Genomic DNA, 26,595 nt, shown 5'->3' with positions numbered 1-26,595 from the left:
GGGTTTTAAAATAATTTATGTTGGTGGTTTTTTTTTTTTTTGACAACAAAAATCTCGAGTTTAATTTTAACAAGATTTTACGACACTAGAAGATCATCAGTTGAAACGAAGAGGAAAAAGTAATATTCAAATTTGCAAATTTGGTAGATTTGGTAATGTTATTCAATCTCTGTTTAAAATTTTTCCTTAGCTTTCCTTAGCGTTTCTCCTTGATATTTCTTAAACAGAAAACAACAAAAAAAATCCCTAATATTGTATATACCTAGCTTGATAACGTGTACTGTTACTGTGCCTAACTTAAGTATAGATAATCCTTAATTTAGAGTCCTTTGTTTTTTGATATTATATTAGTTTTTTTAAGACACTTATTCATGGAGACTTTCTTCTTTTTAATCAAGAATTAAACGATGATGATGACGATGACGACTGCTTTATAGTAGAAAAGGGTGCCAGAGGAAAAAGGCCTATTTTTGAATGTTTTTGGAATGGAAGATTAATACCATACACAACTGTGGAAGAGTAAGCAGTAGTCTGTTTCTACAATGTAAACCAGTCTGTTTCTATAACGAAAACCTCCCTTTATAAAAAAGGGTTTTAATGTCTTTATCTTTTTGTTTAAGTTTTGACTGGTGCGCTCCTCCAAAGAAGAGAGGATTGGCACCAATTGAATGCTACAACAGAATTTCTGGTGCATTATTTACCAATGATAAGTTCCAGGTCAGCACAAACAAGCTCACTTTCATGGATCTGGAGCTGAAGCTAAAAGATAAGAATACTCTGTTCACGAGAATTTTCAACGGACAGGTAATCGTTTTATTCTGTTAAGTGTTTCTTCTTGGCAAAGCTTAATGCATATGATATGGAAACCTTTACTCACTGGTCATTTGGTGGTGTCACTGAATATTGCCCAGTTTCTGAAGAACTTTCATCCTGGGCACTTTTGCGGGACTTTGTAGCAGATGTTTCTCCTAGTTTTAGTGAGTAGTAAAGCTGACTCTTTAAATCTGAAAAAAATAAGATTTAGTCTTTTTCCTTTTATTTTCTCAAACAATTATTTTATATAGTTGTTATATGACAGTTTTTGTGGAAAGACCCTCTTCATAGAGGAATATGGTTGCTGGGGGAAACAGTTTCTCTGGCTTGAAGTATGGCTTTCCTAGAATTTTGTAATGTTTCAAAGGTGAAGAATCCGAGTTTTTTTGGGTTTTTAGTACAGTATCACTGTATTCTTATAATTGTTCATACTTCTGAAGTTGTCGGATTTTGTAATACATTAATAATGCGTATTTATTTTGTTGTCTCTTTTATAGGAGCAGCGAATGAAAATTGACAGAGAATTTGCTTTGTGGCTCAAAGACTGCCATGAAAAATATGACAAACAGATAAAATTCACAGTCTTTAAAGGAATAACTACACGTACTGATTTACCATCCAAAAGAATGCAGAGCCCTTGGACGATGTATGCTGCAATAGAATGGGATGGGAAAACATACAAAACTGGACAGCTGGTCAGTTAGTTGCTCACTGGTGTTGAGGTTTTGTTTATTTTGTAACAGAGCGTTTGAACCCTATGAAAGGCAAATACTATGCATTTGGTGCAGAAGTAATGTATTGACATTAATTGTTGTCTTCTCTTCACAGGTGAAAACTGTTAAAACTCTTCCAATATTCTATGGAAGTATTGAGAAATTTTTTTTGTACGGAAACCATGATGGGGATATATTTGCCACTGGGGGAGAGGTTCAAATTGCTTTGGTAAGACAAATATACGAAGGATTCACACACTTTGTATGCCTGTGGAATCTTTAAACATAAGCCTGGGTCAGACTTATTTAAATGACTTTTAAATAACTGTTGAAAATTATGATTTTTTTTTTTTGAGAATCAGTAGTCTAGAAATAATCAAACTACTTAGTTACATTAATGTAAATATAAAAAAAATATTATTCATGATCAACAGTCTGATTTATTTAAATTTGCATATGAAATAGAGTACCACAGTTGGTATCAATAGTATGTCGTGCATCCATTCCTAACCCTTGTGATTTCAGCAAATTTTAGAACAATGTCGTGTGGTGTCATCAAGTAGTACTTGGTAGCATTGCCTAGTTCATTGACAGAGAGATGTTTATTCTCTGACATATTATAATCTGGCTGTTTATAACTGCACTCAGTTTTTTTTCAGGAACCTCAGGCATTGTATGCTGAAATGAAAACTATTCCAATCTCAAAACTTGACAGAACAGCGTCTGACAAAGCTGTTAGAAAATACATAGAGGACGAAATGGCAAGGTAAGCTCTAAATTGTAATTATTTACTTGTGGAGCTCCTACTAATAGTTTTAGCGTTTCTTCAGGAACAAAAAAAAGTTCAGTTTTATTCCCAAATGGGAAAGCAGTCAGCTGTTTCAGTAGAAACAATAAATAGCTTCGAGTGTATTGTACTAAAGTAAAAATTACCCTTTTTTTTAACTCACGGAAAAACTATTCCTAATTTCTCTTTCACTAGACTTCCTGACAGATTGTCGGTAACATGGCCAGAAGGAGATGAGTTATTACCAAATGAGACAAGATTTGCTGGCACACCGATAGGTATATTTTTTTCTTTCCAAATACTAAAAAGTAAAATGTCAAATTAAAAATGTATAATGTAGTCTTGTTAAAAAAATAAACATAAAGAAGTCTCCAATCATTTGTAATGCACAGCATATTTTAAAAGTCCATAATTTTTCCTTTTTAATATAGGAGCATTAAGAATAGAAATTTTGAATAAAAAAGGAGAAGCAATGCAAAAACTTCCGGGTACAAGCCACGGAGGTTCAAAGAAACTTCTTGTTGAACTCAAGGTTATCTTACATTGTAAGTATTTCAGTATATTTAACTGAGTCTTTGTTATTTTAAAAATGCAAAATGTATAATGTATTTCTCTCTGTATATACATGTAATACATATTAGAATTTGATAGATTGATATAGCTGTTAATTTTAAGGTTAATATCACGTCAGAGCATGTAGTACTACTCCAAAGCCACATATCATGAAATGACAATTGCTTCAATGCCAAATGTTCAATGTCTTAACGCTATATTATGATTACATCTTCTGTCACATGTAAGGGTGGCCTATCAGCTCCAGGCTGACTACTTAATATGCATAAGAACATGGTTAAAATGGGTAATGTTTCTGTAGTTAACATAGCGATTCACGTGAGCTGCATAGAACTAGGGACCAGACTTGTTTAGTATCTAACATAAAGTCACTTCAGAATTTTAAAAAATCAAGTTTTTTGTGAGTTACTGTTTTGTGGTTTCCATTTTATGGGTGCTTCAGTTGATAGTTTTACATTGCATTTGTTGAAGAATTGCATTCTCTCCAAGGTAGCTGAAATTACTCAGTTGTGTGTTGAACACAAAATTAGAACACTAAATTCTCTGGAAACTCCAATCCTACACGTGTCAAATATATCTGAAAGTTATAGAAACTTAAAATCTTGTTTGCCTTGTTTCTTTCCATATGCAATAGGAAAATCCGATTCTTTTGTCTGATAATAGTTGTAAAAGTACCTTTCTGAAGCTCTGAGGTTACTGTGGTGATATATGTCAAAGGGAACCAAATGGAAGTATCTTAGCTTCAGTTTAGTATACGTGTCGTAAGACTACACATGGTATTTTAATGGCACTTGTGTGGGGACTGCCTGCTGTGCATGTCCATTGTCCAAGGTGGTGTCCTGGGGCATAAAGAGGTTGGAATTGAAAAAAATGTGTTCATGTAACACAGATTATAGGATTGTATTTACCAACAGCATTGCGGACAAATGAGTGTTTTGCAATCTTACCTAAGATAGACCATCCTGACTTCAGGATGTATAAACTCAAAAGAGGCATGGTGTTTCTGTTGTTGTGTTTTGTCAGTGTTGTTGCTGGGAGAAATAAAACTAAGTTTGCCCTTTGCTTCTGATCACTGAAAAGTCTATATGCAGACCTTTCGTGTCTCCTGACCACTTTGATTCATTGATGGAAATTTGTACTTGTAACTGTTTTTACTGCTTTCTATCTTAAATTTTGTCTCCAGTCAATTGAGGAATCACTAGTCTAATCCCCCTGCTCTTCACCAGAATGATGAATAAGTCCTGTGACAGTTTGGGCATGGCATACCTGTCAAACCTCTAGTCTTTCTTATAATACAAAGCTCTCATTTATACCAATGTGGTTACACCCATATGAAGGCCAACAGCAAACATCTTACAACATACAAGAAGTTTCTCTTCTCTTTTGATGAGTGGAATAGCTGGCAAAATATACTGTGGACTGCCAAGAAAGTTGAGCTATGAAGAACTTATCTGCTCTCTTACTGGGGAGCCTTATACAAGGTTTGATTCAAAACTAGGATTTGAATTAGGGTTGAGAGAATGATAAAGCTGAGGGGTCCAGTGGGGATAAAAGAAGCTGCCAAAGGAAAGGGTGGGATAGCAGGAGAACTAGACTGTGAGAAAGTTCTTGTCTGGGCTGTGGCAGGAAGACCTTATCCAGGGTTTGGGCAAGGGAAGCAAGGGCTGGGTGGGAGTTTTGATCTGCTTGAGGGTAGGAAGGCTCTACAGAGGAATCGGGACCGGCTAGATCCATGGACTGAGGCCCATTGTATGAGGTTCAGCAAGGCCAAGTGCCGGGTCCTGCACTTGGGTCACAACAACCCCAGGCAATGCTACAGACTTGGGGACAAGTGGCTGGAAAAGGACCGGTGGGTGTTGGTTGACAGGCAGCTGAACGTGAGCCAGCGATGTGTTCAGGTGGCCAAGAAGGCCAGCAGCATCCTGGCTTGGATCGGGAATGGTGTGGCTAGCAGGACCAAGGCAGTGATCATCCCCCTGTACTCAGCACCAGTGAGGTCGCACCTCAAATACTGTGTTCACTACAAGAAAGACATTGAGGTGCTGGAGTGTGTCCAGAGAAGGGTCTGGAGCACAAGTCTAATGGGAAGCGGCTGATTGGGGCAAAACAGAAAGAAAGGTGTGCATCTTGGTTAATACAGACTTTCAGTCTAACTTTGTGATGGTTGACATTGCAATAGGAAGACTGCACTCGCTTGGGAAGTTCTGTTTTCTCAGTGTTAGTAACTACCAAAGGTGGGGAAAAAACCCAGTATAGAAAACAGAATTAGCTCTTACTGCAAAACACCATCAAAATTTATTTTAATAACCCAATATTCCAGAGTTACACATTCAAAAAAATACACCTAAGAAGGTTGACAACTGTTACTTTATCTTCGTTTTGTAATTTGATGCAAGAACAGGGCCTGAAACAGTTGTACTTAGCTATAGGACAATGTATATTTTCCTGCATTTCTTTTTATTCTGTGTAGTCTTATTACAATCACATTCTGTATTTATTCTAAATTATATTTTGAAAAACAAATACACTGATGTGTCTTGGAAGTTTCAAACAATAAATCTTACTCCTGTCTTTATCTTAGGTTATAGAACCAGACTAAAAAAAATTGCCTCGAAGTTTCAGTGTGTTCTCTTTTTGGATGTTTTAATGCTGCAGGAGTGTTTATAAAGACAGATACAATAATTTGGAACAAAAAAGTATTATTTTTTTTTCCTTGATTTATATGTTCTGTCAATTGCACATTTTTACCATCGCTCCCATTTAAGCTAATTTGTTATAGTTATTTGTCAAGTTGATCAGTTGCCAGCGTGGAGTGCACAGCCTACAAGTGCTCAGACTTAACAGGGAACATATAACCAAAGAGCTAATAAAGTTCAACTTTACAAACCTACTGCTTTCAGTTTAATATGTCTGAGGCTAGCAATTTTTAATTAAAATGGAATTAGGTAGGGGATTCACTTTTTTAGCTGACTAATTGTTAAGCTGATTTTGTATTAGATTTAGAAGTGATAGTAATACTTAATCATGAGTAATAGTAATACTTGAAAAAATGAAGAATTATGGTGTAAAATCTACATACATGTAGCTAATTGTTGATTTTGCAGCACCTACTGGGAATAAAGAAATAATTTCTCATATCAGTCAGCATGGAGGCAAGTGGCCATACTGGTTTAAAAAAATGGGTAAGTTCGCCTATGCAATATTTCCAGTTTATTTATAATTTTACTTTTTTTGTTTTCTAATTATATTTGTATTTCTGTTTAGAAAATCTTCAGAAACTTGGGAACTACACCTTGAAACTGCAAGTAGTATTAAATGAAAGTAATGCAGACACTTATGCAGGAAGGCCTCTACCATCTAAAATATTCAAATTTACTATTGTAGGTAAGAATTCCAGCATGCCAATTTTCTTCTACTTTCAGTGTTTCTATTTGATTCATTGTATATCAAAATCATTCATGTTTTAATTGAGAGGTAACTTTCAGCACTGAAAAGTAGCATTTGCATGTCAAATATGAAGTATTTTCAGGAAAAAATAATATTTTTTTTTTGGTCTCATAGGTTTTGATCTCATTTATAATCTGTTGGCTCTGCTATACAGTCAGTTTTACAAAAAAGTAAATTGTTGATGGAATCAAAAGCTTTTTCCTGATGTGAACTTTCAAAAATGTTCTTAATGATATAAATAAACTCTTCTTTAATTAGAATCACCCTTTTCCCTCATGCCATTAGCATAAATATTCTTTCATAAAACTAGTTCATTAGGCCAACTTTCACGCATAAACTACAGAGGGAAACTCATTCAAAAAATATACATGTTGAGATGGAAGTCATTTTGGTTTTAATTAAAAGAAGAATCCTATGCAAAACTGAATTCTCATTCAATTATAATGGGTGTGTATCTTTGGATTAACCATCATGAAATACTTACTGGGATACCAGAATAGAAGTAATACTGTTAAATACGTCTGATGTTACTCATCTTGCCATACACTCCAGTATGTATGTGGCCTAAAATAGTATGTGACTGATGATATCTTCCCAAGAAAATTCATAGATTCCTTTTTTTAATGACACTGTTGAAAGACTGTAAGATATACAATGTACAGTTACATCATATTTCTGGTACAGCCTTGCTACTCCTGTTTCTTTCATCCTCTAAGATGTTAATTTTATTTCCTAATTTATTTGTGTGCATTTATCTGTTAGTGACTGGTTAGTTTTTGTTTATAAGCTTTTTTTGGATGGCTAGAAACTCTTCAGAAGGGATAGGCAAGGAAGGAGAGGCAATGGAGTAGCCCTGTATGCTCGGGAATATTTTGACTGTCTAGAGCTTGATGATGGTGACAAATGGGGTTGAGTGTTTATGGGTAAGAATGGGAGGGAAGGCCAACAAGGCAGATACCATGGTGGGAGTCTGCTACAGACCACCCAACCCAGATGAAGAGGCAGATGAAATATTCTATAAGCAGCTGGGAGAAGTCTCACGATTGCTAGTCTTGTTCTAGTGGGGACTTCAACTTGCCAGATGTCCGCTGTAAATACAATACAGTGGAGAGGAAACAGTCTCAGAGGTTCCTGGATTCTGTGGAAGAGACCTTGCTGACACAGCTGATGAGAGAGCCAACTAGGGAAGGCGCCCGCTGGGGTGTGCCTGCTGTTGGTGATGTGATGGTTGGAGGCCATTTTGAGCACAGCAATCATGAAATGATAAGAGGTTTTGATTCTCAGAGATGTAGGGAGGAGGGTTAGCAGAACTGCCACCTTGGACTTCCAGAGGGCAGGCTTTGGCCTGTTGAGGAGCCTGGTTGACAGAGTCCCTTGGGACACAGTCCTGAAGGGGAAAGGAGTCCAGGAAGGCTGGACATTCTTCAAGAAGGAAATCTTCATTAATGATCTGGATGATGAGGTAGAGTGTACCTTTAGCAAGTTTGCTGATGATCCAGAAGGGGGAGAAATAGCTGATACAGCAGAGTTGCGCTGCCATCCAGAGACACCTCAACAGGCTGGAGCAATGGGCTGACAGGAACCTCATTAAGTTCAATAAGGGAAAGTGCAAAGTCTTGCACCTGGGGAAGAACAACCCCCTGCACCAGGACAGGCTGGCGCCCAACTGACTGGAAAGCAGCTTTCCAGAAAAGGACCTGGGGGTCCTGATGGACAACAGGGTAAACATGAGCAAACGGGGTGAACGTGAGCAAGCAGTGTGCCCTTGCTGCAAAGAGCAATAGCATCTTGGGCTGCATTAGGAGCAGTGTTGCCAGCAGGCTGAAGGAGGTGATCCTTCCTCTCCTCTCGGTACTGGTGAGGCCACAGCTGGAGTACTGTGTCTAGTCCTGGGCATGTTACATTACAACACAGAGACATGGATATACTGGAGAAAGTCCAGCAAAGGGCCAGGAAGATGAAGGGACTGGAGGGTCGTGAGGCACTGGCAAAGGTTGCCCAGAGAAGCTGTGAATGCCCTATCCCTGGAAGTGTTCAAGGCCAGGTTGGATGGGGCATTGAGCAACCCATGGCAGGGGGGTTGGAATGAAATGGTCTTTAAGGTCCCTTCCAACCAAACCATTGTATGATTCTATGATCTTTCATATGAAGAAAGGCTGGGAGGGCTGGGACTGTTCCACCTGGAGAAGAGAAGATTCATGGGGATCTTACCAATGTCTATAAATACCTGAAGAGACGATGCAAAGAGGATGGAACCAGGGTCTTCTCAATGGTGCCCAGTGCCAGGACCAGAGGTATTGGGCACAACCTGAAACACGGCAGGTTCCCTCCAAACATCAGGAAACACTTCTTCACTGTGAGGGTGACTCAGCACTGTCACAGGTTGCGCAAGCACTGGCACAGCTTGCCCAAGAGGCTGTGGAGTGTGCATTCTTGGGGATATTTAAAAGCCATCTGTAACTGGTCCTGGGCAACTGGCTATGGGTGGCCATGCCTGAGCAGGGGGGGGTGGGTGAGATGACCTCCAGAGAAACCTTCCAACCTCAACTGTTCTGTGAGCTCTGTGTACAAGGGGAATGAGGAGGGGGAAAACAAAAAGTACTACTTCCTTTACATTTGATATTAAGATGGATATTTTCATCACAAGTTCAGGAGGTAGAGCTAACATCTGTTTCCAGAAGATCAAGAAAAAATAGATGCTTTCAGTAGCCTCCTATTTTTTCCACAAAACTAAAGGCTTTGAATGCAAACACTTTAGGCAGAAAAGAGTTTTTGTTGCATATTCTTCTAAAATCTTCTGCAAAAGTATTATTGGCAGAATAGAAAGAGGTATTCTCATATGATAATATAGAAAAAATGTTTGGCATTACTTGAAAAGAATAATTATTTAAACACATGTCTGAAAACCTGACATTGAAGTCTCAAGACATTTCTGTGAAATTCCAAGAAAAGGAGAAAGAGAGAGAGACACGGAAAGAAAAAAGTCTCTCTCTGAACAAATACATAAATGAACCTTGTCTGCTCCTTTATCTCTTTATCAAAGCAAAAAGAAAATCTTGAAAAGTTGCATCCTGTATTTTAAAAATTCTTTTTCAATAGTGTTGTGGCTTCCCCCAGCATGGCAGCCTTCAATTAAAGGTTCCTTTGGCCATAACAATTGAAATGAACAAATCTCTTCAGAGAGGATATGTGCTCTAAAAATCTAATGAACTAATAGGTTGGTACTTTCAACACAAGGGGTACGAAAAGCAACTTTTGCTATCTGTTGCTGCTTTTTTGTCTAGTCAGAAGATAATTTTAATATCTTACATCTTGAAAAGTGAATATTTCAAGTCTATTTTTGCAAAGTTTTGTGTTGTCTCAGAGACAACCATAAGTCCTCATGTTCGCTGTTCCAAAATATTAAAATTTCTCTGACCTTTTATGTATATAGGTTCTAAAACTCCAGAAAAGAACAATTAAAAACTAAACTGAAATCAACAGCTTTGTTGTTTGAGAAACAAATTATTTTATTTCTCTAAGAGCAGGTTGTTGCTCAGTGTTTACAGTTCTTAGTAAGCTAAACAATCATCATAAATGCTGGTCAAAACTGAACTTCCCGAGTCAATCTAAGGTTTATGATTTTAGTTCAGACACATTCTTTTGGTAGTTAACTGACTTTGACAGTGTAGAAGTTCTTTTACTGTTATTTTGTCAAATCATTTTACAGTTTTATCATTCACGTGTAAATTAAATTGTGAACACTGTAAAGTTGAGATCTGTTTGTTGTTGGAACTGATACGTAATTATTTTCTTCCCCCCATGACTTTCACATCTCTTGTACAAAAGAAGCTCCCGGATAATGACACCTGTAGGTAGTGAAAGTAGTTGTTAATTTGGGTCCAAAATAATTTGATAGGATATTTATCTACCATTTAGCTCAGCCCTGTATTGCCTCTTTTTTCAAAGGCCACTAGGTCAAGACAGTTTGATTCCACAAAACGTTACTCTGATTTACAAGCTCCCATTTGTACTGCTCTGTTTGGTCTCATTTTTTAGGGCCTAATTAGAGGCAGCCTAGAGGGCTCAAATTTCACAGGAAGGATGCACTCAGACTTCTTTTTCAAATACTCATCATTATTCATCTTTCTCAAATTTGGGATAGTTTTAGAACAAAAATGTTTTGTTGCATGAATGCTTTAATTCTATTAAAATTAAATCAATTAAATGTTTAAGAAAAGCTGTCCACAAGGAACTTGTCCACTTTCAGGTGCTGTATTGATGTACTTCGGAAGTTTTGGCTGTCCTGTTATATTTCTTGTACCATAGTCTACTGCTATTATGTTTTAACTATTGCTTTTATGTTAGCGTAAGTTAAAAAAAGAGGATCAGTCAATAAACCATGATTTTGTTTACAACAGTGTTGTGAACAGCCTATTTACTTTGATACTGAAAACCACGTGACCTAATTGCAGCCTTAATTAAGAAAAAGCCAACAAGCACACATAATTCCTTCTAAAAACGCATTATTCTTTTCTCTTAGAGGGCAAGCCAGAGAAGTTTTCAGTGGGTCTTTTGGAGCTTCCTTTCCGAGTTGGAGTGCCTTTTAATATTCCTTTGGAATTGCAGGATGAATTTGGTCATGCCACACAGTTGACAACTAACGTTAGACCAATTCTTGAAGCTAGGTAATTCAGCCACCACATTTTTATTATTTTTTTTATTGTCCTTTCTTCCTGTGACATTAATATAGTAATTCTTTGGAGTTTCTCTGAGTGATATACTGGATACTTTTCACATAAATTAACTGGCATTTTTGCTTCTATTTCCATAAGAATATCTGAAAGTACCTTGTGTATTAAAACCCTGTGTTTATTTTTAGATTGATTCTGTTTTGTTTTCTATATATTTTTCTAGTGGATTGACATTGCGGTATGGAGAAATAACTTCAGGAACAAAGTGCATCATTAAGGGTGTCACTGCTAAAGGCTCTGTAAATAGTTGCCAGGGAAAGGTAGGCTAATGAATTTAAACTTGAAGTAGCATATTTAAAAAAAAAAAACACAGAGCAAATAATTTTTGTGTAAAATAGATTATCACATATAAGTTTGGTCTATACTAATGAGTACAGGTATTTCTTGGGATGTTTTCAAATGATCTCTTATAGCTCTACCTGGAGCAATTTGTCTTTCTCACAGCTGCACTCTGTTAGCTGATGGGACTGGAGCTGGAGGGGCTGAGCAGCACATGGGGGTGTGGTAGTGTACCCAGCATGCTAAATCGGCTGTATTAGTTTTAACTGATGCCGAAATTGGTTTAAGCCAAATCATCCTGGTGACTTTTGCACTGAAATAGCATGGGGAGCACTGAAATCTTTCATTCTTGTAGTTGAGATGATAAGTAGTAATAGTTAATATGCGTGGTAACTGCTTGAGTTCTCTAGACATTTCCAAAATGCTGTTTTCACTTCTGTAGCAAATATATGTCATCCAAATCTAACCTGTTACTGATGGATTCTCAGCACCTAGTCAAGCCGCTAATTTACTGCAAAAACAAAAATATACATTACATGCTAAAAAGATCTCCTTCATAAATCAGATCTTAATGCTTCTGATAAATATAAATTTGAAGATTTTAAAAAATAATTTTAAAATACCATGTATATGGCATATTTACACAGTATTCTAACCAAGTTCTAGTCCTTTTATTTAGTCTTGCAGTCTAGCATAGCAAAGACAAAACTAATAAGTTTTGTAGGTAAAGCTCAGAATTTAAGGAGAAGAGAAAGAATAGTGACAGCAGATAGAGGTGGTTTATGAGAAATAAAGTGTCTAGGAGCAAAAGTGCCAGGCTGTAGTAAGACAAAAATTTGGTGAGTGACAAGACCCAGAGTCATTTCAAGACCTTGCATAGCAGAAATAATATTCATTAATAATAATACCACCATAATAATGGAAAAGAAAGGGTGTTATTTTCTTATGTTGCTTAATTGCATAAAATGTTGGACACAGTACAAGAACTGGCACTGAAAGCAGCAGTTCTAATTTACGTGAAAAAGGACTGTTTAAGATGGTAATGAAAAATAGTGGCAAAAAGCAGGATGGTGGGACAACAAAGTAAAAAAAACAGATGATTTTAAAACATAAATACAGTGTAATTTTCAGTGCTTAATTTTAAATGAGAAGCAGAGAAGAACATAGGAGAAGTTTTCAGCACCTTAAAAGTTGCTTTTGGAATGGTAGTAGAACAGCTAAAATATCTTAGAAGAATCAACTAGTAATAAGATTCTGGAAGAATTTAGGAGAAAGTGAATGAGCGAACAAAAAGAAATGGAGAGCATGGGAAAAATTAATGTTTTTCAGAGAAAGGAGTAAGGGAAAAATGGAATAATCATGCCAAATGGAGAAGGAAAACTTGATTGAGATAGGAAATACAGAATATCACAGTCATCAATGAAGGAAGCACTGACAGAGAAAGCAGACTTCATTTACTTCTGTAGTCATTGATTTAATTCCACCCAAACCAGTCAAGACAGAGAGAAGCATGTGTTGATTGTGGGTGCAATCAAAGAGATAATTTTAAGTCAAGTGTGTAAGCAGTATCAAGAAGACTGCTCCCTTATAGGATTTCAACAACAGTCAGGAGAAGGGTGAAGAAAGGAGTTTTTAAAAGGAAAATAATATCTATTCTTCTTTTCATTTTAAAGTACTGCAGTATACCTAGAAGTAGACCTGAGGGCAAAAGGGAAGTAGATACGCAGAGGTCATGAAGGATAAGGGAAAAGAACTTCCCTAGAGGACACAGATGTTGAAAGATTAAAAGGAATGAAGTTAAAGATGTAAACTGATTAATTAGAGGCAGAAAATAGTGCAGTATTAAGAAGACAGTATTAAGTAAAAAATGAGTATTGCAGAAAAGGGGTTGAAACTAAAAGAAGGGGAACATAGGAGGAGTGTCTAGTGCATGAATACAAAGCTTGATTGGATGAACTACTGAAGAATTCAATTTATTCAGATTAAATGTCAGCTATCAGCTATACCAGTTTCCTATGTTTTTATTCCCTACCTTATTTTTCTCTTCTCCCCCCCACCCCACCCCCCTTTTTTTTTTCAGTTCCCCAATATGTAACCTTAGTATATTTTGCCTTCCCCTTCTCTCGTGATGCATCATTTGGTTTAACGGAGCTCCAGACCAGTATGGCTGTGCATACTCCAGACCAGTATGGCTTTTTATGAACTGTGTTTTTTCCACACTAAAACAGCCCCAAGCAGGCAACCACAAATTATGATAGCTGCTTTTAATGGTTTCAGAACCATGTAGTTTAACATGCAAATCCTGGATTGAACGTCTCTGGGAATAATAACATGAAAATGACAGATTTTCGTACAGGGAAAAAATCTTGATTTATGTAGCAGTGCAGGAAAATTTGGATAGACTTCTGAAGTTTACATATATATGAATTGACATGAGATAATTTATGATCTGATTTTGTTTAAGGTTAATATTTAAAATATTCTTTTCATTAGACATTTAATATGAAGGTTACTCTTCCTGGTTTGAAAGAAGACACACAAATCTTTAAAATAAGATTGCAGCCTGGTAAGTATCCTTAAAATATTTAGTGAATTTCTGTTGAACTTTATTCTGACACTATTAATGAAATGCTTCTTCTCCGAAGAAGGTAAAATATTTAGTGAGGCATAAAAAAGGATATTCTAGCTCATCCAAGTGATGACTGAAACTAAATAAAGCTAAGGGCATGTCATTCTTGGCAGGAATAACATCAAACTCACAGCCCAATCTTTTCTGTTATTCTAGCAGCTGGAATTTGCCTGCTTACTTGAGACTGATCTTTGATTTCTTTTTTAATTATTTTAAATCTTTCTAACCTAGCACCATTCAATGAATGAATTTCTTATCTTCTTGATTTTCTTCAGCATTAAGCCCTTTGACCTGCACTAATCTGCATTGACCTCTTCTCCCTGTAGAAAATACCTTGTGAATGAATAAGTGCTCATTCAGTTTCTTACCCCAGCAAAGGCGGGATGCTTTGGCAGTTGGGATTGTGTCTGAAATTTTTAGTGTTACATGTTGACTTTATGATAATGCAAGAGAAGAATACAGAAATGTGTAAGTCCACTGCCCTTAGCAGAATTTTATGTTTTGTTGATGTCTTGATACTGAGGATTCCCTTATATGATACCTGTTAATCCCTTGTTACCTGTGTTTTTCTGGATTTGGGAGATAAGGTAGAGTTTGAAGGCTGATTTTTGGCCTCCCAGTTTACTAAACTTCAGGCTTTCCCAACTCATTTTGCAGAGAAATTGTGTACTTCAATCTTTGTTAGACCAACAAGGCACAGTTTATTGCATTATTCTTTGTCTTTTGAGGAGTTAAGGCTTCATGTAGAAAATGGAGTGGAACGATCTGACTTGAGACAGATTGTATTGTGTATTGCTTAGTTATTTAACTTGGACTGAAGGTAACTTCATCCTTCATTAGACTCATTAGACATGCTTCACTACCTCTTTCTTCTCATTGGACTTATCGTTGGCCTTTAAAGCTGTTTTTTGAGGAAGGAGTAAATAAAAGCTATTTCAGTATTTGTTGTTCTTCAACCAGTGAGTTTGAAATTGAAGTTTTAATGAATGATGCATAGAGAATGTTTCTGAAAAATGGCATTCTTTGTTTCTTCAGAACTTGCCTTTTAATAGTGATCTATTACTTCCTTCTCTTTTTCAAAAATGATAAAATAATTATGTGTTCCAGGGTGTAGACTTACTTGAATAGCTTCAGTTTACTATCCAGTTAATGCCAACAAAATTTTCTTTTGCTTTTCTTTGCATGCAAGTTGTAGCTGTGGTGGCTTTGGTAATTAAACTGCTGCACATCATGATTGATCAGATATCTCAACATTAATATCTTTGGTTTTAACATGTCAGGAGAAAGCTACATTTTTCTTTTTGATGAATGTGAATCCGTATAGTATGTAAATAACACTATACCATGTGTTTACACCTTGTATATGCTGAACTTCATCATGTTTGCCTAATCTGTTCCTTACTGAATTCATTCAAAAGATTGGCAGGTGGTCTGTATTGAAGGACAGGAAGTGTCTAGAACTTCTTGGCATAAACCTATACACTTGAATTGGTCTAAATGGTTTGTTACCACAAATATCTTGGTAGCTTGGCTTTAAACACTTTTTGATATAACAGAAACTGAAATCCAGTGTCTCACAAGTTATCTGAAATATAACTACTGCTCTGCAATTGTGCATTTTTACAGGCCCTCCTCGTCAGTTGAAAGTAAAACCAGATTCTGAAGTTCTAAAGATTGAAAATGGTACAGCTTTCCCCTTTCAGGTTGAAGTACTGGATGAATCGGGAAATATAACAGCACAACCGAAGTTGATAGTTCATTGTAAGGTAAACTGCATTTCATTATATGTCATAACGATTTTGATACTTGTTTTTTAAAGGGCTGGGAAAAGAGCCTTTTTGATGTATAGATAGAACTATTATCTTTAATAGTGGTTTTGAAGTTTCTGTAGTTTGGTAGCCATAGCGGTGACTCTCTTGCCTCATCTATTATGAGTCATTCAGTAAGTTTCAGAATCAGCGTAACCTGGCATTAGAAATGGAAGAGAAAATTATGTGAGGATATACAGCCACAATTTTAAGGTATTTTAGGTCATATTTGCCATATATAATGCTAAAATTTATTCAGGAAAAAAGCTTCATACAGGTTACTTTTGATTTATTTTTTTTAAAAAGATGAAAATGCAAGTCTAGTACCTAAAAATAATATTATAAGTGACTATTATTATAAGCACTGATCTAAGTTCAGAGGGGAATGCAGGTGTTACTGTGGCTTTTAGAAGTAAAAAAACTTCTGCCTTTTTGGACCTTTTTTTTTTTAACTCAAGAAAGTGACTTTTCCAATTGTAGTGAAATCAGTTGTCCGGCAAGAACGGGTGAACAAATAAAAATGTTTTTCCCACTGCAAAATAGTCTATACTCCATTTACACATTCCATGTATGCTTTATACGCATACATTCTCTTTCTGTAGGCTGGATCTGCAGTAGCATGATGACATGTTGAACTTTATATTTAAATTCTGTTTAATATGCGATTTTTAGAAAATTAATGAAAAGGAGGTTTATTTAACAACTTAATTGAATTTATTACCATAATGGCAAAAGAGACTAATGTTTATGCGTTAATTAGATAATAAATTTTACTTCTATAACTTCTTTCTCCCACGCATCTCTTACCACCTGTGAGAAAATGCAGGTGTTGATCTTGCAGGCTTCTGGAAAACTGAAATCTATCAAACTTATCTGTAAATAATCCTATATGTATTTGGACTTTGTACAAATAATAGTTTCTGGAATAATCCTGGTAGTTCTATAAAAGAAACCTGAGGTTTAATTTTACATTTTAAATAGTTTTTAGGTGCTTCAAACCTTCCTGTGTATTCTGTGGACTGCAGTAATGCAGGAACAAACATTTTAACTGGTCCAGTTATACATGTACAAAATATCAAGAAAGACCAGATGCTGAAAGCAAGGATTGAAATAGTTGTAAGTATTGATTGGGATATTTGGATGAACAAAAGACTGAAAACAGTTTATTGTACTGTCTTGCTAGTGTGCTGGAGTCTTTTATGAATCACTTAACCCCCAAAGTTACTGTTTTAGTTACCATAAGCCTGATAATCAGGTGGCTGCCCTTTTTCCTCTCTGGGAAATCATAAAAAGACAAAGAATTTCTTCACCTCTTATTCTTTATTTCTGAAATCCCTGAAGTGTTTCAGAAATATGCATTATTTCTGGGATTTTTCTTCCCCTTTTTATTCCCTGGATCTTTCTGACAAATTGCCTTCATTGCATAAACATTTAGAGCCAAAATAGGTATGGCAACATGTTCCCCAAAACTTCAGTGGAGAAGGATATATTTTTTTCAAAGGTTAAAAATCAACAGCTTTTTGTAGCATTTCAGTCTTAAAGCTCTTGAAGGTTGAATTTTTTTAAATGCTGTTGAACATCCCAGTTCTCTGGTAGTCAGGAGAGCCATACTGCTGGAGAAAAAAAGACCTATGGTGTTTTACCTTGAAAAATGTGTAAACAGATATTAGTAAGGCAAGATGACCTATATGAAAGGATAATGATTACTCTTAAGAAGTGTTTTGTAAATTGTGTAACATAGGCTTTTGGAACAGAAAACGTTTTCGAAATAGCGAGCATCAATTCTAGTACCTGTTAAAAGTCAGTATTCTGGCATATCCTTTTGATTTACTTTTGACGAGTCAAGCTGATTTCATGTTTGGACACCTGGTCACACCTGGTAATCCAGAGTAGTGTGCCACAGGTTATTATGGAGTGATATTTATGCATATATGTATATTTAATATCTTAATAATAATATTTTTCCCCTCTATCTATAGAGTTGTAAAGATGTGCCACCAGTGGAAAAGATTATTAAACTTCTTCCTAGCAGTCATGTTGCAAGACTACAGATCTTAAGTATGAACGGACAAAAAGCTATTCAAATTAAGCATCAGGATGAAATTAATTGGGTTGCTGGTGATGTCATGCGCAACCTTATATTTCAGATGTATGATGAAGGAGAAAGGGAGATAAACATAACTCCAGCATTGGCAGAAAAAATCAAGGCAAGTACTTTTGAGTAAACAGCAGCATAATGTGGGGGAGATACAATGCTGAGTCTCTAAAATCCATAGACATCAGACTACAAAATAATGTTCCTCAAGACTGTATTATTAAACATGGGAACTTCACTATGCTTAATAAATTTTTAAAAATCATTTTATTAAAATTGTGTCCTTAATGAGATAAAGACATTTAATGAAAACTTAAATAATACTTCAGGGTAATGTTAAGAAAAGCAGGTTAGTGATTTCCAGTGCTTTTCCTAAACACAGTAAAATAATTCCAACATAGTTATGATTCTTCAGATCTGGGGTTTTCCCATCATTTAGGAACCTTGAATAGGCATGTTCCTTCATGAAGATTTGCTTACCTGTCTTATTCCTCTGTCTATGTATGTGGAGCCTGATACAAAGATAGAGCTTCACCAAATATGTGACACTTTTTTTGGTAAAGTTTTTCAGAGTCAGATCTTTCTTAATATAAGCAAGGGAAACTTAATGTACATTTTGTTTTATTTGGGGTTTTTTTTTAGAGTAATTTGCTGTATTTGGGAAATAGCATTGGTTACTGTTAGGAAATGCCCAGGTTTTCCATTGAAAGCTTCTATTGCCTGTGTGTTATTTCAGCATATTTAGAATGACCACAGGTGTATTATGTAGCTAGTCATTAATAATTTCACTTTTGATTAATTTAAGAAATTTTAATTTTAGGTTAACTGGACACCTAAAATTAACAAAGACCTGTTGATTCAGGGATTATTACCTGATGTAAAAGTACCAACATCAGTAAAAGATGTACGTTACTGTCTAATTACTTACCTTGATGACCATGTGTCTTTGGAGAGTGCATTCACAGTCAGGTTTGTTCATTTGAAATACTTTTTTATGAATTATGTTGTTGGCAGAGGATTGTAGATCTGTACTTTTGGAGCAAAAAAAAAATCTTTCTGGAGAAGCTGAAATAATGAAAGCAGTTGGCAAATTAACAGGGGAATGTAGGTGGGGGTGGGGGTTTTTATGCAAATTATTTACAGATGAGAACATTACCTATGTTAAAGACTCCATCACGATCTGTTTGTATCCAGCCCTATAATCACTTTTGTAAGTATACATGCACTGAAGAAGATTATTGCTATCTTTGGAAACTTGCTGTAAACATTAGCTTATTAAACTAGTTTTACTGAAGAGCCAGGTCACTGGTTACCAAAGAGAAATATCACTACGAAGTTAATCGTTACCCTTACAAAGGTTATTGCTTTGACGCTAAAGATAGTGTTTATCTAGCCAAATGCTGGATGCCTGCATCTGGTATCTCAGTCAAAAGTGACAGGCTGTAAATTGAACTTTAAAATTCCCTGTTTATCACTCTTAGTGAGTCTAGGCAGTTAGCTTTACTTCTTGTATCTTCATAAAGTTTGTTAAGATGAATCTGATTCTAAATGACTTTTGTGTATTTCATGTCTTCTTAATAGGTTAAAATTAAGTAAATAGTCCACAGCACACTGATGCCAGGGGTAAATTTGCAGCAGTTAGACATTTCACAGATCTGCAGTACAGAAAAAAAATTACATGACCAAGCAGTAAGATTCTTTAAAATACTGGGAGCATAATGCTTGTAAAAAGCTGTCCATGATGCAGCAGTGTCAGAGACAGAAAAATATTCAGTTAAGTGGTATTTTCTGTTTTACAAAGAGCAGAAAAGCAGACTGAATTGATACCTCTCTTCTTGAAAGGAACAGTGGATTGATTTATTGAATATTTTTAATACATTTTTGTTTATCATTGAAAGGGAGTCTCAGATCAGGGAACTTCTGTTTAGGGGTTTTTCTATTGTAGTTGTGGTAAAAATTAACTGGAGGCCATTCTAATGGGATATTTAAAGATCTCAATATAATTTTTAGCTTAGAACACACAAAAGGAGTAAAAAATATTGTGTTTGATAATGCTTAAATAACTTACAGATGTCAGCTAACTCTTAAATATTTGGGCAACCACATGACATCTGTTAACCTTCATCAAGTAAACAGAAGGAAAGGCTGAGATTGTTTAAAAGCACCCCAGAAAGTATTTTTAAGAGACTAGTGTTAGACATAGTTTAGGCTGATGACTTCTTCTTTATCATAGCAAGAGGGGAAATGGAAATCCGATTTTTCTCTTTTTTTTTTTATGGTAGTTCATCTACTCCATAATTTTTGTAATGTGCTCTGGTTTTGTTTTGCTTTTAAGGAAAGGCTGCATCACTAAAAATTTTAAGCTATGTTAGTTGTAATCATGTCCTTAAGAAGTTAGCAAATACTTTTGTAGCAAGGGAGACTGTGGTGCTTTTGTATGTACATATCAGGATTAATGTTGATACTATAATTGGTTTTACAGTAATAGATGTATTTTAATATGTAGACAATTGTATGTTGCTTTGGCTTAGAGGTGTTTAGGGTGGTTTTTTCCAAGATTTAAAATATTCCAAGCTTGAATTCTGCTTTATCTGGCTAATGATCTGATCTGTGGTAAAATACTGGTAGGCAAGTTACTACAGATAAGGTAAAATCCTATAACGTTGCTGTGGTTTGTTATATACGTAGTAACTGATAAGCTCCCCCTGATGAGACTGAGGTGAAAGCTACTGTGTAAATTGTGTGTACAGGAGGCTTGATCTTATAAATATGTGCAAGGATAAAATAAATTAAAAAAAAAAAATCTAGTTGCAAATGAGTGATAACTGCTGTATACTTTATCATACCTGCTATTATAAGTGATTACCTTCATGAGAATGATTATAAGTCAATTTTCCTATGCTGACTTAGACCACTTCCTGATGAACCCAAACACATTAAATGCAAATTAAAAGGACCAAACACACTGCAGCTGGGTGAAGAACTACAAAGTGAAATCGGTGGGTATTTGCATATTCTTCAATTTCTTGTGAGATACACTTCTTTTTCTTTGCAGTTTATTAGCCTGTTATGTATACAGATATCAAGAGTGAATTATCTTCAACTGTTTTATTATTAAAAAAACAAGTTTACATCTTCATTCATGGAAGGTTGATCAGACTTCTCTAATTGGCATTTTACAATTCTGGAGTTAGTCTCCAATAAAATTTGTGTCTTAGTTTGTACATTGGTTTGTACTTAGTTTGTACATTCACTTCATTACACTGAATTCCAGTTCTATGTAACTTTTTGTTTAGGTTGTGTGTTCTGAAATCTTACAGGCCATAACAGCGTTCAGACTCTTTCAAAGGCACGGACTTCAAAGTGAAACATTTTATGGTTAACTTTAACCTAAGAGGAAGGCATGTTAGGGATCAGTTTTCTCATTCTCCTTCGGTTTCTGTATGCAGTTGCTACATGACATAGTAAGAAATTAAAATGGATCATTAAAAGCTTGTGTGTGAGCAAAGCACATAGGACAAACTAACAGGTTGAAAAACAGCTTTCAATTTTAAGATTTTTTTTTTTTTAACTTTATAGCAAGAAGTAACATTTTTATTTAAAAAAAAAAAGTGGGAATCACAAATATGTGATATGATTATATAGGTACATTTTTAATACCCTTTTGATACCCAAAAGATGGGGGGATCTTACCATTGTCTACAGACACCTGAAGGGAGAGTGCAAAGGGAATGGAGCCAGTGCCCAGTGCCAGGACCAGGGACCATGTGCATAACCTGAAACCCAGGAGGTTCCCTCTGAACACCAGGAAACACTTTTTCACTGTGCGGGTGGCCAGGCGCTGGCACAGGTTGCCCCGAGAGGTTGTGGAGTCTTCATCCTTGGAGATACTCAAAAGCCCTCTGGACGTGGCACTGGGCAAGCGGCTCTGGGTGGCCCTACCTGAGCAGCAGGGTTGGAGCAGGTGACATCCAGAGGTCCCTGCCGGCCTCAGCCACTCCATCATTCTGTGATACTCATGTAAATTTTCTCTGTATTGTGTGTATGATGTATAATGTTTCATTAAAGCAACTGCTGAGGTAATCACAATTATTTTAATCACCATCGTCTTTCTTAACAGATGTAATGATTACAGATCAGTATGGAAATCAGGTTCAGACAGTGACATCTGCATGTGTAAATTCCCTAGGAGTTTCTGGGCCTGGACTTGATAAATCAAATTTGAAAATAACTTGGCAGGTATTTATAAGATGTCATGTAGTTTATTTCTCTGTGGCCTTTGTGTGGTAATTGTCTTAATTCTGTCACACAGAATTGAACCAAAACTCTGCAGAGGTAGTCAAATCAAACACTAGTTGGTAAGCTATGAGAAGATAGAGACTTAAAGCATTAAAATCATATTATCCTGTTCTCAGGAATACAGCAGCATCTATTAAAAACATTATCGCTGCTGCGGCTATACGATAAGGGAGCCAGTTCACTTCATGCTTGAGTCAGATTTGCTTTGTTTCTAGTCCGTTGTTCTTTATCTTTCCTTCTAACATGTTTTTAGTCTTGTCTTCTGTGTTTGTTTATGGTGGTACAGTTGATTTTATGATCTTTGAAGAACCTTGTAGAATGGACTGATGATATCATCTGCCATAGTTTAATTTAAAGTGCATTCTATGCCTTTTAAAATATGTTGGGTATAACTAAGTTGTACATAACTGTTACACATTGAAAAACAGGCTCCTGAGAAATGCTTGAGTTTGAACTTGATCACTCCTTACACAAGAAGTCCATTTAAGTTTAACAAAAGGAATAGAACTCGTAGTTTAATTTTTAGTCCACTGTCTCTCAGTAAAAATGGCAGACAGTGTCTGGCAGGCATAAATATTAAAATACCATAATTAAAAAATTATTAAATTATACTTCCCTTTATTTGTTCTTGATAAAATCTTCTTTTTATTTCTAAATAGGAAAGTACTCTAACAATGACAGTAAAAGGTATTCGGTTTAAACCTTGTTTACTTGGAAGCAAAGAATTGTGCTTCGCTTGGCGTGAATTTTCTGACTTTCTCAGAGTAAATTTAACTGCAGGATCCCCTGCTAAATTGCAGTTTGTGGACTGGCCAGAGTTAGAAAAGGTAAGTTGAATAATTTTGGTTTGGGAAAAAACAACAGCATCACTAGTCAGCAGGTCTTTTATTTCCAGAGCTTTTGGAGATACAGGATGCAAAGCTGGAAACCCTGATTTCTTAGTGTTGATACTTCTAAAAAATGGTCAGAATATGACAGCTCTAGAGTCATTTTTTTATTCTATACAGGACAACGTAACACAAACAAAATTAAGTAAGTATTTTACAATCTGTCTAATTATATAGACAAGTTTTAAAATGGGACTGTGGATGTGAAGCATTTTTCATACATTAGCTAACTACATTAGTTTTTTAACAGTAAATTTATTTTGAAGTAATCTTAACTCATATGTGTGTTTTTACAACACCGTATTCCTCACTATCTCTTAAACTGTTTGTCCTATTTGCCCCTGATGTATGATGATGTCTTTTTCTTTCCTTTGGTGCAGCAATTTTACTGTGGGCTGGATCCTAACACCCATCTTCCACTGCTGTTTGCCAAAGACACTGTCCTTAATGACAGTAATAGCTGGCAGCTCATCTCTCCTTTATCTGTTACTGGGGTCTTTTGATGTTTAGGATGTAGGAAAGCAGTCCCAAATTTACTTCAGTTTACAAGTGTTTACAGTCAGAAAGTGGGGAAGGGAGTACGGTACTTATATCAAATGAAAACGGTGGAGATTTTTGGTACCATCTATTATTTGCTGGGAGGTTTTTGTTTTGTTTTTTTTTAATGTTTACTTTGGCTATTCAAATGATAGTGCGGAAGTTGCAGTAGAAATAGGAGAGTGGAAGCAGGTAAAAGAAAATTATATCTGCGTAGAGAACAGGAGTAAAGACTGGTGTGTTGGGAAAATGGAGAAGGAAGTTACTGAAGAAAAAAGTGAAACAAAAGGTTCAGGGGGTATCATAACTATTTTTATTCTCTAGAAAGCTGTCAAGGTATATTGGAAGATAAAAGTTTTAGGCTATTTGCTCTTTCTACAACAAGGAAGCTGTTTGATAAGCCTCTTCAGAAGCATGTCCTTCCTTTCAGTAACACCAACACAAGTAACACATGCAATTCAGTTTGAGTAGTGCTTTTTATAATGACAAGAAAATGTAAATGGGAAAACTCTAGAAATACCTTTCTGGAGTTTTACAGTTCTGTCATGGTCTAGCTGTTATGGGAGACAAATAGTATGGAAAAGGCGAACACTGTTGCTGTGGGGATTCCTGACCTGCCATGAATGTCTGATATACCTAGAACAGGATGGTATTATGCATTTGTATCTCTTCCAGCCTGTTGCAGTGATTAATGGTAGAGAATTACAGAAGCCCCTTATTGTTCAGCTGTGTGATCAGTGGGGAAATCCATGTGCTGAACCTAATGTCAAAATCAGCCTTATAAAGAGTAACAACTTAAAGGTAAGCATAGGCCTTATTATGTCAACTTTGTTTAAAACAAATTTTTATTGTCATGTCTACATTATCTTCTTTTTCAAGATATTTTTGGAAAATTACTAAAATACTGTAAGGGCACAAAAGAATAATTTCATATAAAAGTAGTGTCAATGAGTAATGTAAACAGTTCCCAGGACAGATTGCTCAGCTCCCTTTTATTATAACAATCACAAATGTAATAAAATTCCTGTAATACAATGTCCAAGTGTAGTTGTTATACATTCTGGATCTTCTACTGAACCTTATTCCAAATTCTGCATGTACGCCATCCCACCCCACCTCCCACTTTATCTGAGGTAATTTACTGAAGAAGGAGGATCAGGATATGGTCCAAACTGGCAACCAAATAATTTTTATCTGGTGGTTCTTTGATTGTGGTTCCTTAATGTATGACTTCTGGTCTCTATGTAAAGCTAGTCAGCAGGTTTGCTCCCTACTTGATTATCCCCGTGAAAAGCATTGGCAGTATAAAACAAATTAAAACAGTGAGGATGCAAATCTAACCCAAATTTAAGTGGTTACTATCCTTTCCATGTTTGAGGTATGAGTGTCAGATGGTCTGCACATTTGTCTGTATGAAGAAAGGAGTTTGACAGAATACTCCATTCATTAAAAGTTTTGTTCTTATTATTGGAAAAAAGAAAAGTAAAACTGTCAAACATTCCTACTAGTCAATGCAGAAACTGTTACATTGAATGTGTACATTATCGATACAGCATATATTCACCCACCTCTGGACATGGCATTTTTTCGTGCAGGGCTGGTCTTGTTCCCTTTTTGTTCCTACTTGCCATGCATTTGTGTCCCTCAGTTCTCTCGGAACATGCAGCAGCCAAGAACTTTCTTTTACTCACCCCTCAAGAACTGTGCCACAGCCTCACCTTTCCCCCAATTTAACTATGCCATTATTACTTACTTTTATTGGATTTTTTTTCTAAAAGGAAATTTCTTTATATCTTGAATGTTTTTCCTCCGGCTCTTTTGAATCTCTTGCCATAGAAGCCTGCCTCATAGTTTGGGATTTGTTTGTGTTTGCCCAACTGCTGCCTTTATGATGGCAGCTGCAGCTCCAGGGGGCTTCTAGTTATGTTGTTCTTGAGAGAACATACAGCCTTGATAGTAGCACTGTGTGGTTGTGCTGCCTGATCAAAGGGATGCTGTGGTGGCATGCTGTGTCTTTTCAAATATTATGCCTTCCTCCAGGGAGGACCAGCGGTATGTCTTAGAAAGTCTGCATGCTCTTTATCCAAGTGGGATGTGTCCAGGAGAAAGCATTCTGAAAGCCAAGGTGGATCATTGTTATAATGTGTTTATTACAGTGTGCTCTCCCAGCTTATCACTGGTATTGTTTCTAAGAGTTACTTTCATACATTAGCAGAGCAACCAACTGCGTATTTGCTGAACAGATACTGGATCTGTATTCAGGAGTATCTTGGAGAACCTCTTTAGAGAGCTATCTTGCCTTGGCATTTCAAATAGGTTGTATGCACTCTCCCAAAGGAAATGAGAAGTTTCTGGGAACTGAAATTCTCAGAGAGACAGCTTATCTGTATATCACATCCCGTCCTCTAAGTCACCTAAGCCTGATATTCTGCAGTTGCAGCATGCATTTCCTGTACTCCGTTCTCTGTCTTGCAGGTCCAAAACTAAATGCGTATGGCTGAACACAAATACTCTGAACTCTTATGTGCAGCTAAGTAGTGGAAATGTACAAAGCACTGGTTCCTGTAAAAATTAAAACTTTCCATTCTGTGATGTGCAGTAATTTCAAATGTGGACTTACTTTGCAGAGTTGAATATACTCTTCAGAAGAGTTTATGAAATGTCTGGCAATTTTCTTAGTATATCTTTACAATGCTGCCTTCCATTTGAACCATTAAGCACACATTTTTCACCATTGCTTTTCTCTAGTGACGCGGTAGGATAAATTCATGCTCCTATAGCTCATCCATTATGAATCGACTTCCACAATTATTTTTTTTTCCTAAAGTAGTTTCATTCTTTTAACTTACTAACATGAGATTTGGGAAAGTAAGTAATTTTGGAAGAAGACTGTCCACTTTAAGTATTCCAAAAATGTTGGTTTTGTGTAAATGTACACTAGACACTTAGTCTCCTGAAATGTGTTCTGAAATAGCAAAGGGAATGCAGTTTAGTT

The 26,595-nt window shown here is 36.1% G+C and overlaps 1 protein-coding gene across 1 annotated transcript in view; it reads left to right on the top strand.

Annotated features, from left to right (window-relative positions):
* Positions 1-26,595, top strand: part of SMCHD1 (structural maintenance of chromosomes flexible hinge domain containing 1) — a 65,505-nt gene that overhangs the window by 11,685 nt on the left and 27,225 nt on the right. Inside the window, exons 9-28 of the mRNA XM_009707803.1 lie at positions 399-519; positions 621-804; positions 1,311-1,508; positions 1,642-1,755; positions 2,186-2,292; positions 2,509-2,591; positions 2,745-2,858; positions 5,991-6,068; positions 6,151-6,270; positions 10,856-11,000; positions 11,230-11,326; positions 13,839-13,911; positions 15,601-15,740; positions 16,764-16,898; positions 17,762-17,989; positions 18,698-18,846; positions 20,788-20,876; positions 21,998-22,116; positions 22,836-23,003; positions 24,276-24,401. Of these exons, the coding sequence (XP_009706105.1) occupies positions 399-519; positions 621-804; positions 1,311-1,508; positions 1,642-1,755; positions 2,186-2,292; positions 2,509-2,591; positions 2,745-2,858; positions 5,991-6,068; positions 6,151-6,270; positions 10,856-11,000; positions 11,230-11,326; positions 13,839-13,911; positions 15,601-15,740; positions 16,764-16,898; positions 17,762-17,989; positions 18,698-18,846; positions 20,788-20,876; positions 21,998-22,116; positions 22,836-23,003; positions 24,276-24,401 (2,588 nt within the window). The remainder of the gene's footprint in view (positions 1-398; positions 520-620; positions 805-1,310; positions 1,509-1,641; positions 1,756-2,185; positions 2,293-2,508; positions 2,592-2,744; positions 2,859-5,990; positions 6,069-6,150; positions 6,271-10,855; positions 11,001-11,229; positions 11,327-13,838; positions 13,912-15,600; positions 15,741-16,763; positions 16,899-17,761; positions 17,990-18,697; positions 18,847-20,787; positions 20,877-21,997; positions 22,117-22,835; positions 23,004-24,275; positions 24,402-26,595) is intronic.

Source organism: Cariama cristata, unplaced genomic scaffold (genome assembly GCF_000690535.1).
Source record: "Cariama cristata isolate BGI_N322 unplaced genomic scaffold, ASM69053v1 scaffold2299, whole genome shotgun sequence".
Lineage (NCBI taxonomy): Eukaryota > Metazoa > Chordata > Aves > Cariamiformes > Cariamidae > Cariama > Cariama cristata.
The sequence above is the reverse complement of the archived record's forward strand: the minus strand, read 5'-3'. Positions and strand labels throughout refer to the sequence as shown.